The sequence below is a fragment of the Hippopotamus amphibius genome, chromosome 9, assembly GCF_030028045.1.
Source record: "Hippopotamus amphibius kiboko isolate mHipAmp2 chromosome 9, mHipAmp2.hap2, whole genome shotgun sequence".
In the NCBI taxonomy this organism is placed as follows: Eukaryota; Metazoa; Chordata; class Mammalia; order Artiodactyla; family Hippopotamidae; genus Hippopotamus; species Hippopotamus amphibius.
In genome coordinates this window covers 114,030,257-114,050,289 of record NC_080194.1, presented here as the reverse complement: position 1 = coordinate 114,050,289, position 20,033 = coordinate 114,030,257, and the positions used below count along the sequence as shown (strand labels likewise).

Sequence of the window (20,033 nt, the reverse complement as noted above, 5' to 3'; positions counted from 1 at the left end):
AATACAAAGGCAACAACCCTGAGAGATTCTAGGAGGCCCTTGGAAAAGCATCAAGTACAGCAGCCCGTTCTAATCCTAAAAGTTGCTGCTCTGCCAGTGCCCTACAACTGAGGCTAAATGCACCAAGTCAGTCTCATTACAAATCCCATAAAAGGAAGCTGATGGCGTGTTCTTATAATTAGGCAAAAGTTCCTATGATTCCCAGAGGTGAAGTCCAACCAGAGAGAATGATCTCTGGCTGGAAATGAGGAACGCTGGGCTCTGTTCTAGACTTTGCCACTAACTCACTGAGTCTGATCCCAAGCAAATCACTGCTCCTCTTTGATGCTTCAGCCTTCTCCACTTTTAAAAATGACCAGACCAAGATTTCCCTAGCAGTCCAGGGGTTAAGAATCTGCCTTCCAATGCAGGTTTGATCCCTAGAGCAGTCCAGGGGTTAAGAATCCGCCTTCCAATACAGGTTTGATCCCTGGCCAGGGAACTAAGATCCCACACACTGCTGGGCAACTAAGCCCACGCGCCGCAACTAATGAGCCCACGTGCCTCAACCAGAGAGGCTGAGGGCTGCAAACTACTGAGTCCACACGTTCTGCAGCCCAACAGCCACAACCCATGCAGGCTGGGGCCCACACGCCACAACTACTGAGCCCATGCCACAATTGGAGAGAAGCCTGTGCACCACAGCTAAGACCTGACACAGCCATAAACAAATAAATAAATAAAATGTTTTAAAAAAATGACCAGACTGTCTCTTAAGGCTCCTTGTTAACAGCTCTATCTCTAGAGCACTAATAACACACTTTTGGTGGAGGATGGGTGGAGCCCCTATAATAAAAGATCTCCCTCCTTTCTCTCACCTAGCTAGGAAAGACTTTATAGTTTATCCTAAGACATCAAAAAAAAAAAAAAAAAAAGCAAGAAGTGGTTCCAGCCCACACACTCAAATAAAGCTACAGAGACTAGGTACAAAGAGACCTAAGACATGCCTACTACCATACCCCCGGATTCCCCTTAACCTGCATTTAAATTAGACATTTGTAACATCTGGTTATTTAAAACTATTTAAAAATCAGATTAGAATACGAATATGTTAAAAAGGTTCCACTTTTAATTCATGAAGCTGAGGTGAATAACATATGCTTTGCAATCCAAAATTTAAGAGAAAAACCAAAAGCTTACCAATTATAAGCTAAAAACGGGACGACAGAGAAATCAGATGTAAGGGAAAGATCCTTCACTTCCTTTGGTAAAAATCACCAGTGATATTTTTACTAGGAGGTACTTTGGTAGCATAAAACTAACAAGGGGCTCACTCTGGGGGCAGGAGGTAGGTCAGCCCAACTAAGTAAGAAGAGAACCTAGGGAAGCAAGCAGAGGGGATCTTCTAAGCCAGGTGCCCGATCATCTACTGGGCTCAGCTTCTATCAGTATCCTCTGTTTATAAATGCTCTGGTTCCCCGCAGCACAGTCCCTCAGAAAAGAAAGGCATATACAGGGCAGGCCCACAAGAGACCACCACATTTAAAATTAAAAGAGATAAGAAGCTGCATCCACCAGGAGCTGATGTGATGCTCAAAGGATGCAAAGGGAAATGGGCTGCAGCCAAAGGTTTACTGGCCACCTGAAAATCCAAACCCTAATCAAGCTTGGGACCAAGGGCAGAAATCAGCCGTAACACTCAGGGGGCTAACATGACTCCGAGAAGCCACGTGGGGCAGAGCAATGACTCTGCAGAGTCCTGGAGACACAGAAAAAGGCCTCCAAGGAAGTGAAAGCAATGAAGGTCAGTACAGAGCATCCAGACACGCAGGGGAAGGCCTGAAGGTTTCGATCAAGAAAAACATCTTTCATCTTCAAGTTCAGGAGTTAAATAAGCACTCAGAGAAAAAGATTACTCTTGGACCTCAATGCAGCATGTACCCTGAAGCATAGCTCTCACAACTTAAAATACACCTTCTAGTATACAGCATGCTTTGATTAAGAGTGTGCATGTCAATGAACATAAAATTTAAAAAGAGGTTCTAGAAGGTGCCGAGGTTCCCAGAAGACCTGAAGTTATCATACCTATATCTCTCTGTTGTTTGACGCCTTTATTAAATAAAACTTGCAGAATAAGAGCAATAACAGTGGCGATAAGGAAGAAGCAAGAAGGCCCCAAAGGTAACACCCGTTAAAGGATCTCTGGGTACCAGATGAGGTTCAGACTAGACATCTACACACCAAAAACATGTTTATTTTAATGCTTTTATGAGTTGTTGTTTTTTTAAATTAAGTCACAGACTTCTTATAAAAGTTCAACACTGTTAAAATTAAGAGCAAAGCAGGGGGAGGGGTTTCTGTACATGGCCAAAGGAAAGAAAACCCATCACCATGGATTACAGTGGGCTCTGCCCACTACAGCCCTTGCAGCTAGGTTTGCAGACCTTGCCAGCCACCAACCAGCAGGACTGGAGCAAAAAGAGCCAGAATTCAAGAGGAAACACACAGGCTTGAGCAGTCAAGGCTACCAACTCCTTCCTCCCCACCAGGGCCTTTTCATTATAAATGACTCTTTACAACTCTTCACTTACCTATCTCACGTTTTCTTTCATTGGTTGTACAGTCGTGGAAAAACTCTGTCATCAGACTTTCCAATGCCCTGAGAGAGGCGTCTTCAGATGCCTAACAAAGGAATTTGAAAACAAAAACAAAAAAAATCAGTAACTATTTTCACTTCTACTGTTCCTCAGTTCCTTCCAGGTCACATTCAACAGCCATAGTAATTTACTTCCTCAAAACATCTTGGTTTAACATTCTTCAAATACGTGATATAAGCCAGAAAAACTGCCGGGAATTTCCCAGCTGGCTCAAAACCCAAAGTTTTAATATACTCTATAAATTCATGCTACCACCCAATTGATTTTCAATCATTTATGCTAAGGAAAAGGGAGCAAATAATTTAAAATTTAATTCTGGAAATATACTGAAAGCAAATTAACAGCCCCTGGCCCTGACTGACTAGGCAGAGTGAAGAGATTCAGAAAGGTTAGGGTGCCTTATAGACTATCCATCAACAATGCTATTTGCCCCATGTCTGAATAATTAGCCACATTCTGATTCAGAGCAACTGTAGCCAAACTGCTGCATGGATTCCTGGGGATTTGAAGGGACTTCAGGAGCCAAACATCCACTCAACCCTCAATCTCACATGAGCAGCCAACAGAGATTAAGGTGCAGCTAAGAGCCAAGCAGAGCAAGGACTCAAAATGAGACAGCACCTCCCAACCACAGACCCACAAAGAGCCAGTCTCTCAGCAGTACCACTCAGGAGGAGAATGAGAGCAGAGGGACCCTGGGTCCCCAATGCTCATCCTCTCCCTTTTCCATACGGAACCCCAAACCCACTTCCTCTTTTCTCACTGAAGGAGGAGACACCAGGTGCAGCAATGAAACTGAGCCAACACTCCTTCATATAACCAGTCTACAACAAAGTGAGCACTCATAGGCCCTTTCTGAATCCTCACTGACATTAATCTGCCTAGAGGTGATCAGGAGCCAACAGCAGTTTTGACTTCTTAATCATCTCTTAATTTCCTTCTTCCCACCCACTTTCCCCATATCCTCCCCACTGCCCCTAGAGTGGGAGCTGACTATTAAAACCGCATTTTAAAACAAGTCCAGGGACTTCCCTGTTGGTTCAGTGGTTAAGACTCTGCGCTCCCAATGCAGGGGGCCCAGGTTCGATCCCCGCTCAGGGAACTAGGTCCCACATGTGTGTCACAACTAATTTGCATGCCACAAATATGGAGCTGCCATGCTGCAAATAAGACCCAGCACAACCAAATAAATAAATAATTTTTAAATACATAAATAAATAAAACAAGTCCACACTCAAATGTATCATGTATCAAACTGTCATACTACCAGGGGCCTCCACTTGGTAACTGGCTTTGAGGAGACTCGGGAACTTGGGCCATTTCTGTGGATCAACCAGCACTTCTTAGGACTGCCACTAATAACAGAGGCTGAATCAGGCTTGCACTAGCCCATCTACATCAACCAGCACACGCAAGCACACTAGACAGCACACGGGGGCCACGTTCAAGCAGTGCCAGGCCGGCTGTTGCTCCCATGCTGCAGTCATGGTGACGGCTGTGCAGTGACAGCTGAACTGTGACATGCTGAGTGATGAATTATTGTTCAATAGTTCTAGCACTTGTGAGTTTGAGGGACTTTCTTGTCTGAATTTTATGATAAATATTAGCCCCCTGCTCCTTTTTCAAACCAATATATCAGTTTGACTAAAAAATATCCTTGGATTGCTAGTTAAGCTTTTATTACAAAGTACACAATTTTTTAATGCAGAAATAACCGCAATGTGGGACAAAAATAAGACTGGAATCTTCTTTAACCTGTTTCAAGTTTTTGTGTTGATCAAAACAGCCTCACTGTTCTTACTGACAGATTTCTAAGTGTTATAAATTCAAATTCCAAAATGAACTTACGTAAATAAAAGAATGCTTTGGTCTGCTTCATAAATCGACTTGGTGTATCATTTCATTTGAAAAAAACAATTCGCTGCTTTTAAAAAAGTTTGTGGGGCGATTTAAAAGGATCAAAGGAAAATCTCCTACATTAAAGTACTTATTGGCAACAAAAATAAACATAAATCAAGACATATTTCTTGAGGGACTTTCCTGGTGGCAGAGTGGTTAAGACTCCACACTCCCAACGCAGGGGCCCTGGGTTCAACCCCTGGTCAGGGAACTAGATTCCACTTGCAAGCCACAACTAAGAGTTTGCATGCCACAACTAAGGAGCCCATCTACCTCAACTAAGGAGCCTGCCTACCGCAACTAAGGAGCCCACATGCTGCAACTAAGACCTGGTGCAACTAAATAAATAAATAACATTCACTAACTAAAAAAAAAAAAAGACATAATTCTTGAACTAAAGTCAGCTATTTAGTTAAAATAAATCAACAGTTTTTCTGGAGCCAAAATAGGTTCCTGAACACTAAAGACACATCTTCAAGTCACACCTGCTACACAACTTGGTTTTGTTCGTTTGTTTGTTTTTTGCTGCATTCATGTATCATGTGGGATACTTCGTTTCCTGACCAGGAATGCTGTTTGCATTTTCAACCACTTCTCTAACTGCAACGGGAATATCTACCCCACGGGATTTTAAGAGGATCAAATGAAACGCTCCATGTAAAGCTGCTACGTAAACTCCAAGGAGTTTCTAATTCACAGTTATGGCTGCTATCATTTTTATTTGGTCTCAGATACCAAATGAAAACAGACCAAAGCAAAACAAAAGTGGTCAGGCCTACTCTGAAACTGGAGATTCATGCCCTCAAGCTTAAGGCCTCTGGCTCTGTTCCAAACACATCTAGTGGGGCCTTTTTCTAACTGGATTTCAAAACAAAACTATTTTGAGGAGAAGAAAAACAGGTTGATACTTTGCCAGGATCACACAATCAGAACAGAGATATAAAGACATAAAGAATATGTTCAAGACGTGCAAATGGTTGAAGGATATGGGAGTATCACCCCCATTTGGCAAGAAGGCCACTGGACCCTTTGTCAGCTGTTGTAAGCAGGGGATGAAGCCAGAATTCAAAGAGCTGTGGGTTAAGAAAGTAGTGGCAAGTAAGTATCAATACATAGGAATACTTCACACAGACTACACTTTCAAGTAATAAAAGGACAAAGACATAAAACAAAAACCAAGTGCCATGGTGTGGTAGGAAGAGAGGCTTCAATTCCCAAAGGCTAGTCAAGCACTGCATTGACTAACTGATGAAAAACATGCTGGACTCAGACATACCTGACTACATGCCATCCTGGACTTGGGATTTAAGACCTAGATCTTGCAAGTAAAAGATAAGGTTAGCTTAAAACCAAGCCAGGCACATTCACACACACAAAAATTTCAGTTACACAGTAGATATAAAATGTAAGAAATAAAACAATAAAGCTTGTAGAAGATAATACAGATCATCCTCATGACCCCAGGGTAGGGAAAAAATTCTTGAAGACACTAAACATAAAGGAAAAGATAAATAAATGAAAATATTCATCAGATGGCACAATGAAGAGAATGTAAAAGAAAGCCATGAAACGGGAAAAGATAATCACCAATATGGATAACAGAGAACTCATATCAGAGTATAAAATAGCTTCCACAAATCAATAAAGAAAAAATAATGACAATTTTTTCAACAGGCAAATAGTTACAAAAGAAGATATTCAAAAAGTCGAGATATAAAATAAGTGCTCAACCTCACTAGCCATCACACAAATGTAAATTAAAAACAAGATAGTGCTACAAATCTACCAGAACAGCTAAAATTTAAAAGACAGTGGTCCAGTGGTTAAGACTCCATGCTCCCAATGCAGGGAGCTGGGGTTCAATCCCTGGTCAGGGAACTAGACCCCACATGCCACAACTAAAAGATCCCATATGCCACAACTAAGACCGGTGCAGCCAAATAAATAAATATTTTTAAAAAATAAAAATACTTCCCTGGGAGTGCAGTGGTTAAGAATCCACCTGCCAGTGCAAAGGAAACAGGTTCAATCCCCTGGTCTGGGAAGATCCCACATGCCTTGGAGCAATTAATAAGCCCATGCGCCACAACTACTGAGCCTGTGTGCTACAACTACTGAAGCCTGTGCACCTACAGCCCATGCTCCGGAATGAGAGAAGCCACCACAATGAGAAGCCCGCGCATGCCACCAGTAGAGAAAGCCCACATGCAGCAACAGAGACGCAATACAGCCAAAAATAATGTATAAAAAATTTAAAAATTTAAGAAATAAAAACAAAAGACAGTAACAAGTGTTGGTGAGGATGCTGAGCAACTGGGACATGCATACACTGCTGCTGGTGGGACTATAAACTGATCAAACCACTTTGCTAAATGAATATATGCATACTTTATGACCCTGTAATTCTACTCCTTGACAATATATCCAACAGAAATCTGTACATGTATACCCCACGAAATGTACACAAATGTTCACAGCACCATTATTCACAGTATCCAAAAAGTCTAAAGAACCCAAATGTTCATCACCAGTGGAATGGATAAATAAGTTGTGGTTTATTCACCAGGAAGATATTATAAGACAACAAGAATGAATGAATATTGCTTCACACAAAACACACACGAATTTCACAATGTTGAATTAAAGAAGCCAATATACATCCTTCATTATTCGTCTTATGTTAATTTTTAAAAACAAGCAAAACGAAGCCACGGTGTTAGAATAGTGGTTATTAACCTCTGAGGAGGGGGGATTCTGGAATACTAATAATATTCTATTTTCTAGATCTGAAAGTTATACAAAGATGATTGCTTTGTGCACTTTTCTGTAAGTATATACACGTAATTTCTGAAACAATATTATACTCATTTTTAACATTCAGGTTGGTATTTGCAGACTCTGATTTTAGAAATTGTGTTTTTCCTCTATTAGCACAATTATTAAGAGCAGTTGGGGGGCCTACGGGTGAAGTCTGAGCATGAGACTCCTGGATTCCTAGGAATCATCACCTATTTGTCTTCAAAGCTACAAGGGTGACAACAGAAAGTATTACAATCCCCTAAGTCTATGCTTCCCCTAGGCTTACCTCAACAGGAAATTAAAATCCTTAGACAGAATGATGAATTCAATGTGGCTCAGACTGCGTACATTCTCGGAGACCTATATATAGATCTAAAAAAAAGTCTTTTCTGTTCCAGAAAGGGTTAAAGTCTGCCAAGTGGAGCTTTCAACTGTGCCTGCCTTGACTTTATCTGCTTTTTTATTGCACTGCTCATGGCCCAGCAGTTCAGAGACGATACTATACGACTGACTCATTTATTAAGCAACTGCTAAGTCAACCAAGACTCACAATCACCTAATAAATTATAAGAAAAATCTGAAAGAATGGGAAGGGCCACATAATTTGAAATCTTTGACTCTTCCCTCACTACCACTTCTACCAGGCCCTTAATCACCCCCTGCCTAGATTACTGTAACTTCTTTTACATAGTCGTCCATGTCAGTTTTCCCAATTCCAATCCAATCTGTACTTCACTATCAGATAAATTCTCCTAAATATCCATTTTCTGCCCCAATTAGTCTAAACCTAGCTTTAAAGAGGCTTTAAATCTGGACCAACTGAGACACTCAGCTATCCATTCAACAAATAAATAAGCTCAATAGTCACTAAGTAACTGATACTGTATTAGGTCCTTGAGATACAAAGATGAGTAAGACTGTCCCTGACTTCAAAGAACTGGAGATGGCCTAGGGGAAGAAGGGTAGAACCTATGAATAAAAAAGTAGAATATGATAGTTTACATCTTATAGAAGTGACATATGTATAAATGGCTTTAGGAGCCCAAATAGAACTAACTCTGTTTGAGGGAGACAGGGACAGCTTCGCAGAAATAATAATACATGTTGGGATTTGAAGAATGCAGAGAAGTTTACTAGGAGGAAAGAAGAAGGAAAGCATGCCTGATTCACCATTACTCACCACAGAAAGCCATCACTCCAGTCTGAATACTCATGGTCTCAGAACAAACGTCTATTCCCATCCTGCATTTGCTCCTGGGTCTGCCAATTCATAGTCCAACCTTCATGAAATTTCTTACGAAGTTTACAGTACAGGCCCCTTCCTTGTTTTCATCTTTCATCCTTTCTTGTAATCGGTATCACAGAATTTTGCCCATGGCACTGTTCTCTGCTCATTTCAGAATGGCACAATTAAAGAGCACAGGCTCTGGTGTCAGGTTCCTTGGGTTCAAATCAGAATGCACCTCAACCCCGACCTAGTTACTTAACCTGTCACTCTTCCTCCTCTTGTGCACAACTGGGGATAAGAGGAGAATCTAACACATGGGGCTGTTGTGAGGATTAAATAAAATAATCTACGTAAAGCATGTAGTAAACATAATGCCAGGAATAAAGTAAGGCTGGAAGTCATATCTGTAACTGTTAATAATTCATAGATATTAGGCCTCTCTCTCTAACCAGATCATAAACTGTCTGGAAAGAGATTCTGCCTAACACGTTTGTATTTCCTGTAACATCCAGTATGGACTGGTACTCAAATATTTTACAGACCAAATTCAGGAGAGTAACAGGAACAACCAGACTGTTAGTATCAGTTTTATTTTCTCAGGAATAATGGTAATTCCTCCAAATTCAAGATACATATGACTCTGTTTAAATTTCCCCCTTTAAGAGTTCTGATCAAATGACCTTTGCTCACAAGCACTCAATGAATACTCTTTGAAAACCAGGAGACTGCTAATAATTTATCTTAAAAACACTGAGACTGACGATGGATAACATGGTGCTTTGTCTCAAGACACCGAGATGAGTTTTTTTCAAATCTTGATTAAATCTGTAATGTTTTACCTAATTGCCTCTAAAACACCCCTCTCTAATGCATAAACTTTTTATAAAATTGATACTGGGGGGGAAATGACTCTTTTTTAAAGAAGATTTATATCAAGCTTTTTGCCACTGTTGCCAGGAGCCACATTTTGTCTATCTTTCAAGGAAGTGAATCACATGAGCCTTCTGTATTCAGGTTCATGTTTCCTTGAGAGTAAACCTAAAAAAATGAGGGTAAGCATAGCCGAGTCCCAATTCAAACACTCCTGTGGCATATCTAGAACAGTCTTACTACTTTATTTGCTTACCTATAAAGAAGGCTTCTGAGAAAAGCTTCTATACTAACTGCTGACTGAGGTTAAAAACAAAAAGTATGCAAAACATACCTGATGTGTTACAACAGATGTCATTAGCAAGGAAATTCAATCTCATATAAACTCTGGAAGCTAACAGGATTACCATGGATGTCTAAACTCTCAAAAGAACACTCTCATTCTTCCCTATATCCTTCACCACTGCAAAGAAAAGAGATGAAGGAAAAAAATCTCTTTGGCCTTTAGGCCTGCATATAAGTATGAGATGAAACACTAAGCTTAAAATAACACGCAATGGGAATCGATGTGACATCTATCCATCCCCTCCTGCAGTCAGCTCAAAACACTAGAAAGCACACCAAGGAAGCCCCAGGCAGGAGAAGGCTATGCAGAACAAGTCTTCTTCCCACCTTTCCCATCACTGCTCTTTGTGTCTCAACCTGCAGATACTGTCCTTTTAAAAAACAAACTAAACACACCATGATGAAGTAGAAATGTCACTATTTCTCGAAAAGCAAATTGGTCAAATCAACTGAATCTTCAAAGTCTAACACTCAGAAGTGCAGTCACTGAAACCCTGGGGGTGTTGACGGAGGGGAGGCATACAGACACATAGTGAAGTAATTAAAAGTTATGTACGAAAGTTGCAGCAGGGAAAAAAATATTTTCTACTGAAGGAAACACATGGAGAGCCACACCATGTTCCAGGAAAGCAGGGCCAGGGCAGTTGCACTTACCACAACTCTATGAACACATGTCTGGAACTAACTACTCAAGTTATACATGTGCCTTGAAAGGCTCCTGGCTGTCTCGCCTACAGCTTTGAACAATACTTGCCCTTGGAGAGTTAACTATAGTAACTTTGTATGATATCATCATGCAGACACTTAATATTTGATTAGAACATATACTGTGGCTGCATCTAAACATAACTCTAATCGTTAAAAGGCATCTTTCTGCTTTAGTCTAAAATCACCAGGGACTTCCTAGGTGGCGCAGTGGTTAAGAATCCGCCTGCCAATGCAGGGGACATGGGTTCGATCCCTGCTCCAGGAAGATCCCACATGCCATGGAGCAACAAAGCCCGTGAGCCACAACTATTGAGCCTGTGTGCCACAACTACTGAAGCCTGCATAGCTAGAGCCCTTGCTCTGCAACCAGAGAAGCCACTGGAGTGAGGAGCCCTCACACCACAAGAATAGCCCCTGCTTGCCACAACTAGAGAAAGCCCACGTGCAGCAACAAAGACCCAATGCAGTCAATAAATTAATTAATTAATTTATATATATAAAAAAGGAATCTCTTTCCCCTGACTCAGACAGAAACAATAGAGGGAAGGCACAGCAAAGAAAGCAATCAACAACAAAAAAATAAAAAACAAAAAAATAAAACTATCATAAAGTTGATCAATGGCAAGACATCTCCCCCTCCCAGTATTTCTTGGGTTTGCAGAAAGTACCCAGTCAGATTCGCCGTCTCTGCCATGAACAAAAGGATCTGTTTACTGCTGAGGACCAGGAGGTAGGAGCCGGATGACTGCCAGGTACCTAGGTCAAAAAGTCCAACTGGAAAAAAGAAAAAAAAAAAAGCCCAACTGGTCCCACTGTGGTAGTGAGAAAGTCAAAGCAGTAAATTCTGTCCCCCATGGGGACCAATTAGAGGAAACATCTTGTACACAAAGGACAGTGTGTTTTATGTTAGGAAAAACCTATCCATGTACTATTGGACAAGCTATAAAAACAAGATGCACCAATTAACTACGAATGGACAGCTATGAATGGTTTCAAAAATTTCCTGTAAATCTAAAGAAAACCACAATCATGACAAGTAACTGTCATACCTGATTCTAGACTAGATCCTGTACTGGAGGGGAAAAATGCTATAAAGGACATAACTGGGCCAACTAACAAAATTGGAATACAGATGGTAGATCAGATAAAAGTACTGAATCAATGTTAAATTAATTAAAGTTGACAACTGCACCATGGTTATGTAAGAGAATATCCCCATTAGGAAATACACTATCTAGGGGCAATGGATGATGACGTAGGCAACCCACTCTCAAATGGTTCAGAAAATATCGTGTGTGTATATGTATGTATGTGCATATATATACATAGGGAGGAAGTGCAAATAATAAAAGCAATTATGGCAAAATGTTAACAATAAATGAGTTTGGGATAAGAGTATAAGAGTGTTCTTGGCATTACTCTTTCTTTGCAAGATTTCCATCAGTCTGGAATTTTTCCAAATAAAAAGTTTTTAAAAACCTCATCTGTTGGATTGGTACCCTCAACCTTGCTCCTCACTGTTCCAAGCTAGCTGGTCAAAGAGGAAAGAAAAAGTGACAGAGTACAACAAGAAGGAAAGGATTATTTTACTGTCTCATATGCCAGATTTATTATCTCACAATGTTTCTGGAAAAAGGATAACACACAACCTAGACATTAGAAATTTTGCATCTGCTGGTTGGACAAGAACCACATCCCACTAGGAGCTAAAATACATATAATTTATACATATACTTATTTATTTATATTCTAGTCGGAAGGCTTTAATTAGACAGCCAAAAAAGCAAATGATAAAAATAGTTATTCTGCAAGAAACTACCTAAAATAAACGAGTAATACAGCCAAGAATAGGCTCTCTCTTCACAATCCCATCTGTTTCTCTTTCCCAGGTACATATCCCAGGAGGATCAATGTTTACATCTCCATGCCTAGTCAATTAAACTCAAAAGATACTTACTGAGCACATTAACACAAGGCATGCTACCAAGAATTCCTAAAACAGGAGCACAGAATCTTAAGAGAGAAATAAACAAACCCCAGAGAACAGCAAGTCCAACCTCATTTCACAGATGAGGAAAATGAAGCTGAGAGAAGAGTATCTTGCCCAAAGTCAGCCAGCTACTGGTCAAGTCACCGGGCAGGACCACCAGAGTCCTTTCCCGGCCATGGCTCCTTTACCCCTTAAAGAAGCCCAAAGGAGTTCTGCTCCAAGGGCTGTAGGGACGATGAGTGAGCTGGCATTACCCTGCATCTGATGAAATCAGGAAATGAAGGGTGTGAGGTTGATGGACCACAATGTCCATCAGCTCAAATGTAAATAATTTTAATTCATTGCTGTTACCACCTGTACTGTTTAAGAGCAAATCTCTTGTAAAACCCACACCACCTTTTTCCTGAATTACTCCCAGACAGAATCAGCATTTTAAGTAATAGTTAAAATAACATTTGTTTGCAATTTTGGCAAAAATCTCCAGACTGTATTACAGACTATTGGAATCTAGGGGAGCATAATCACGTCCCTTCTCTCGCCCTGGTTCTATCCATTGATATACAGTCTCAAGAGACCAAGTACAGATCAAAGTTTAATGTCCTCCTCAAGACGGGGAAAGCTGCAACCTCCTTCCCATTCTGAACTGCCCCGGCCCAAGCAGGCCTAGACACAATGGGAAGACAGGACACAGAGGAAGCCGAGTTTCTCCTGAGCGGAAGCAGGTGAGAGGGCACAGGCACAAAGCTGAGTGGTGTTCTGATGCAGTGACCTTGCCCCTGGTAGATACGGACCTTGGTGCTGGGCTCCCTCCAGTGCAACCATCAGGAGATCTATCACTCCTGTGGGAAAGAAGCAATGTAGGGAGGGAGGCAGGGCCCAGAAGAATGTGCTCTACCACTGCTCCCACTTCAGGTACAGATGACAACCCCCTGAATGTGCGCCAGAACAGGAATGAGGGGACACACAGAGAAGGTGCCCCTTACACGAGCAATGACAGAACAGGCTTCATGGGAACCAGGGCTACCACTGAGAGGTCCTCAGCTACAGCCTGGCAGGCAGAGAAAATACCAAGTGAAAGCCAGCCCCAGCTCCAGAATACAATCTGCCTAACTTTGGACAAATCCTGCAAGCTCTTGGAGCATCCTTGATACTAAATGCAATCAGGTGTGTGAACTGAGTGTTGATTATAAAGCACTATGTAAATGTGGGCTAATACAGTCATCCCTCTCTCACTACAAGTTTCTCTTAGCCCACCCTCCATGTTTGGATTTGCATTTACAAAGGCAAAGTCTCTGAAGTTGTCATCAGCTTGTCCCTCTCAATACACCCAGCGCCATCCCACACAATATAAACAATGATGCCCGCGAGAGCAGCCTGCTGGAGGACCTCTGACGGTGCCGCATTCTGCAGGAAGTGTGATGCTGCTGCACAAGCAGAGATCTGCGCTCAGTAGGAAGTGACTCTTCCTGGCTGGGGGGTTCCGAATGCCCCTCCCATCACCATAGATGACTACTGGTCACCAAGGAAGACGACACCACGTGCTCTGGTGAGAGCAACTCTCCCCACCAGGGACTGTCCTGGGTGCTAGGTTTGCCACAGCACTACTAGTCGACACAATTTTCTTAAGTTTCACTTTCAACAGTATGCTCAGTAATCACAACTGTGCTGTTTAAAAAGCTGTAACTTTTACAATATGGAAAGCTGTTGTAATACTGAAACTATACATGATTCTCTTCCTCCACTCCACTGAAGATTCACTGGGTCAGAAAGAGAGAACAATGGCAGTTTGGGGGTGTTTTTTGGGGAGTGGGGGAAGTGGAGGTGGGAGGTACACAAGAGAAAGGAAATGAATACTTAGCTCCTGTCCAATTGTCTGACCCTGCCAGGAACCCTGGCCTTGCTCACATCCCTGGATAATGAAGGGATGACTCAACATGCAGCCTTCCGTCAGCCTCCAATCCCCACACAACAAGCACAATTAGCTTGAGAGGGAGCACGTAATTGCCCTTCCCACAGTTCCCAACCGACCCTGCTAGGACACGCGGAAAGGAGTGGAAGGGACGTAATGATAAAGTGCTGCTTCTGATTCTCACCTCCCAGCTCTGCTCCTTCACTCTGGGCAATAGCCCAAAGCCAAGGACTAGAAATTCCTCACCATTCCACCTACATGTGCCCTTCCACCGTACAGCTGGCTGGGTACTCCCTATCCTGGGAACGCCTTAAAATTAATTGTCACGGCGTAACCGTGAGGGGTGTGGGCTCTGGAGTCAGCCTCAGACCTGTATCTGACCCTTGACTTTTTTACCACATGACCTCAAACAAATTACTTAACTTCTCTGAACCTCAGGTTCTTCACTTGCCAAGTGGATTCAAAACAGTGCCCTCCCCCCACCAGGTAGCTGTGAGAAGTAAATGACATAACATGTATAAATCTCTTGGCTCCTTTAACCATAAACGAGCAAAATGCTTTCATTATATATTTCACTGATGAGTCAGTAAGCTTTAAAAAAAAGGAAGAAACCAAATAAACAAAAATCCCACATAAGTCAACTAAATGATCAAAAAATTCCAAGAATGCCACTGTCTTCACTTCCATTTTTATACAGATCAACCTACCAGTGCCACAGACAAAGAATACAAGAATGGCACCACCATCTTCCAGGCTTCTATTTGTGTTTGGGATACCACGGGTTGGAATCAGATCTATGATTCCAGCAGCAAAAGCTGTTTGGTCTTTTTTTTTTTTTTTTTAAGAGAAAAAAATTACAGAAAACCCCAATACATAAAACAGACTCAATCAGAGACTGCTTAATTAATGGGGGTAAAGGAGGAGAACCCAAACACCTATCCAGCATTTGGGACACCTCCAAGAAAATACCACATTAAAATTCCTCAGCATTAAAGCCTTTCCAGCTTTGATTCAGGTTCTACCAAGTCTGGCAAATTTTCCTCAGGTAATAAATGGCTGTTAGAAGACTGGTTTGAAAATTCTCCCTCAAGTATCTCAACTGCAAGCCTCTCACCACCACCCAGAGTCTTCACCACCTGACAATCCGGGTGACGAACTCACCCCGTCACCAGGCCCTGACCTGTCCCTTGGACTTTCTGGCCCCCATGTTTCCTCTTCCAGTTTCCTCAACCACCCTGTGCCCCAGCCAGACCCAGCTTCTCCACATAACAGCTCCATGTCTTCACAGATGCCATTCCCGCAACCTAGGATGTGCTTCTCTACCCAGAAAACTGCTACCTGTGCGTTAAGACTCCTTGAAAATGGCACCAGCTCTGTGAAGCCTACTGAAGCACCCCCAGCAGGGCCATTCTTTGTGGGCTTCCTAACATTACACTGAACACGGTGAACTGAAATGACCGCTTTCACTTTCATACAATGCTGGCGAGATCACAAACCAGTGCCACCACAATGGAAGACAATTTAGCCATATCTATAAAATTTTAAATGCACAGACAGCTTCACCCAGTGAGTATATTTTTAGAAATTTTTCTTTTCCTCCAAAAGTTTGTGTGAAAGGATCTTCAGGTCAACACTGTTTGTAAAACAAAAGATTGGGAACAATCTAAATTTCCATCAAAGCAAGATTAGTTAAATAAGGTACATCCATATCATGGAATACTATGAAACTGTGAAAAAGTGAGAATGCTCTATACACATGTATATGTGGAACTATGTCCAACACATTAAAATTTTTTAAAAGGCACGAAACAGTATGGGTTAGGGTTACAGTATGCCACCCATTAGTAGAGGTAGAGTGGGGAATATGAAAATATACATACACTTTCTTCTTTAAACTAGTAATGGTGGTTGCTTCTACAGAAGAGAATGGGGTTCTGGAGACAGAGGAATAGAAAGAGGCTGACTTTTCTCTGTATACTTCATTGTATCATTTAAATTTTGTACAATGGTCCCTTGTTTTAAAAAACAACAATAACAACAACAAAAACCAGAGGGAGGAAACAACTAGAAAAAAAACAAATTTCCTGCTAATGTATAGGTCCCTCCAGTAGCCTGGAGTGCACAGACAGAGACTACTTCCTAGTCATCTCTGTTCCCAGGGTCTATCTAGCACACAGCAGGCACTTAAAAAACACTTGTTACAGGAATTATTTTTAACTCTTTCTCTTATATTAAGTGAAGCTGTAAATTAATTACTCAATGGTGATACCTTAAAAAACTAACATTTACTTAGCACTCAGTACATACCAGGTACTGTCCTAAGGACCTGACACCAACTCCTTATCCTCGTAACAATCCTACTGCACAGATTGGGCCTCATTTAGGCCAGAGAGATTAAGTAACTCATCCCAGGTCACATACTTGGTTAAGCGGCAGAGCCAGGATTCAAATCCAGGCCCCAAACCCATGTTCTTGAACATGGGGTTTTACCGTTCTTCAGATACCTAGGAATGTATTAGAATCTCTAAACACTGAATGCATTCCTTACTGAACACTTGCTAAAAAATCTATCCTTAACCGCTTAATCATAAGCAATGTTGAAATAAAATGAGGCCACTGCCTACTCGGGGACTAAGGTATCTCTAATCCAAGCTCTGATCATTGGCTTTGCTGATTCACACTGACCCCACCCCACCCTCAAGGGGATCAGGCTCTGGGGAAATGATTAACATGTTGACTAATGAAAGCAAGACATTGACTTGCCCACAGAAGAATTTACCATGGAAGCCATATTTGGTTCCATAAATAAAATCCTCTACCTACACCAAGCATTCCATTTCAGCGGGTGCCTGGTCAAACTCTGAAGGCCTTTGGAAAAACTTTTACCTGAAAACTGAAAAACCACACAAACACACAAAACTTCCCCCACTACCCAGGACTTCCAGTGAAGAAGTCAAACGCAAAAAACAGACACCCCTGGACCCTCTCTGGTTGTCCTTGTTGTCCCTAACACCACTCTCAATCCTAACCAAAAGTTCGTATGTTTTCTGAGGTCTTACGTATTAGACACTGTCACAAACATATTCATTCATTTTTAGGCTATTTTGTTGCTATTGTTGTTATTTTTAGATGACACAGAGGGAAGCACCTCACCTAAAGCTCGCCAAATCATGCTGCTATAGAGGTTAACTTCTAGAAGACTTTCCTATATATTCCCAGCCATGAAATGTGCTGTCCTTTCACTGACTTTCACTCTCCAAGCACCATACTCATCCTATCTTTGTCCTTATTTTAGGTTCCCTCCTCCCCGCAAGGTCTGTAGCCCTCTGTCCACCACAGCTAAATATGCTGAATTCAAGACTTTTGCAGGGACTTCCCTAGTGGTCCAGTGGGTAAAACTTCGCCTTCCAGTGCAGGGAGTACCAGTTTGATCCCTGTGGGGAAGCAATATTGTAACTAATTCAACAAAGACTTTAAAAATGGTCCACATCAAAAAAAAAAAAAAAAATCTTTAAAAGGAAAAAAGATTTGCCATAGACGGATTGTCAATTTTCAAACTTTAATATTAATACACTCAATTCAAATTTTACTTAATCTAATTCATCTTTTTTTCTGCTTTAAAAGACACTGAGTTGCCATATGTTGTATGATTCCATTTATATGAAACATCCAGAATAAACACAGCTATAGAGACAGGAAGCAGATTTGTGGTTGTCAAGCACTAGGAAGAGGGAGACATGGGGAGTGACTACTCCTGGGTACAGGGTTTCCATAGGAGTCATGAAAAGCTCTAGAACTAGAGTGGTAGCAGTCGCATAACATGGTGAATGTACTTTAATGTCACTAAATTGTACACTTTAAAATGGTCAAATTTCTGTTATGCGTATTTAAAAAAACAATAAAACTCAAGTTAAGACTGTGGAAAAAAATGTTAAAGGCACCATTTCTAACATATTACAGTAAGTGTAAAGGATACTTAAATAGTAAGCAAATAAGTATAAGGGATCTGTCTCCTATAAACAAAATTAAAATCTAACTTGATAAAATATTTTCCTACAAAAAAAAAGATACTGAGGAATAATGAAAAGCCATTTTTTTAACCTACTAATTTTGTAACAATTTTCCTAAGACTACCCAAAGCTGATGAGTATTTATCTATAGCTAGTGGAAGAATAAATTAGTATAAACTCTCTGGAAAACAGCTGACCACATACCTTAAAAACGTTCATACTAAATCTAAAACTATTTTAAAATAAAAGATTTATTAAAAAAAAATCTTCATACCCCTTGGGCCCTTCTGGGAATCTGGCCTAAGGCAATTTTCTGAAACACAGAAAAAGCTTTTTGCAAAAACATTAATCACATACTATTTACAATGGCAAAAAATGGAACAATCTAACTGCCAAAGAATCCATGCAATGTGATATTATAGAGCCACTGTACATATTTATGAAGTATTTAATGATTTGGAAAACTACTTACAGTACGTTAAGTGGAAAAGGCAGAAGAAAAAAATACATTTACAGTGTGATCTCAACCAAATTTAAAAAGTAAACATAAAAAAAGGCTGAAAAGAAACAAAACATTATTAGAGGTTGAATCAGATGGTGGTAATTTCTTGTCTACTTTGTACTTATCAAATAGTCTATAGACGGGACTTCCCTGGTGGCACAGCAGTTAAGAATCCACCTGCCAATACAGGGGACACAGGTTCGATCCCTGCCCCAGGAAGATCCCACATGCCGCAGAGCAGCTAAGCCCCATGCACCACAACTACCGAGCCTGCGTGCCACAACTACTGAAGCCCTCGCACCTAGTACCTGTGCTCCGCAACAAGAGAAGCCACTGCAGTGAGAAGCCCGTGCACCCCGACGAAGAGTAGCCCCTGCTCGCTGCAGCTAGAGAAAGTCTGAATGCATCAACGAAGACTCAATGCAGCCATAAATAAATAAATAAGTCTACAGAATTCAAAACACTTCTTACAATCAGGAAAAATAAGCAAAAATCCAAAAAAATGGCAAAGAAGACTTTGTGATAGCATCAGTACCTACTTTAACTGCCAAACAGTACTAGAAGGTAGAAGGTGCAGAAACTGAGCTAAATTACTGGTCACAAATCTTGGAAGACTTGGCTACTGCGGTTTAGTTTTTTTTTGTCTTTAATAAATCCCTATGGGAGAAGAGTATACAGGAACTCGTTGTACTATTTTTGCAGCTTTTCTGCAAGTCTAAAATATCTCAAAATAAGATGTTTAAATTGAATAAATAAATCCTTGAAAGATCACTCAATTTGTTTTTCTCTAAATGCAAATCAAAACCACAATGCAGTTTCATCTCACACGGGTCAGAATGGCCATCATCAAAAAGTCTACAGATAATAAATGCTGGAGAGACCTCCCTGGTGGCGCAGCAGCTAAAAACCCACCTGCCAATGCAAGGGACACGGGTTCAATCCCTGGTCCAGGAAGATCCTACATGCTGCAGAGCAACTAAGCCCCATGCACCACAACTACTGAGTCCACAAGAGAAGCCACCGCAATGAGAAGCCCACGCACTGCAACAAAGAGTAGTCCCACTCACCGCAACTAGAGAATGCCTGCGCACAGTAACAAAGACCCAACGCAGCCAAAAATTAATTAATTAGTTACTT

General features: G+C 41.2%; 1 protein-coding gene across 2 annotated transcripts in view; it reads right to left on the bottom strand.

Annotated features, from left to right (window-relative positions):
* Positions 1-20,033, bottom strand: part of XPO6 (exportin 6) — a 104,260-nt gene that overhangs the window by 68,315 nt on the left and 15,912 nt on the right. For both annotated transcript variants that reach the window (XM_057747769.1, XM_057747768.1), the window contains exon 2: positions 2,571-2,661. Coding sequence is in view for 1 of the 2 variants with exons in the window: in XM_057747768.1 (XP_057603751.1) it covers positions 2,571-2,661 (91 nt within the window). In the remaining variant the exon portion in view is untranslated. The remainder of the gene's footprint in view (positions 1-2,570; positions 2,662-20,033) is intronic.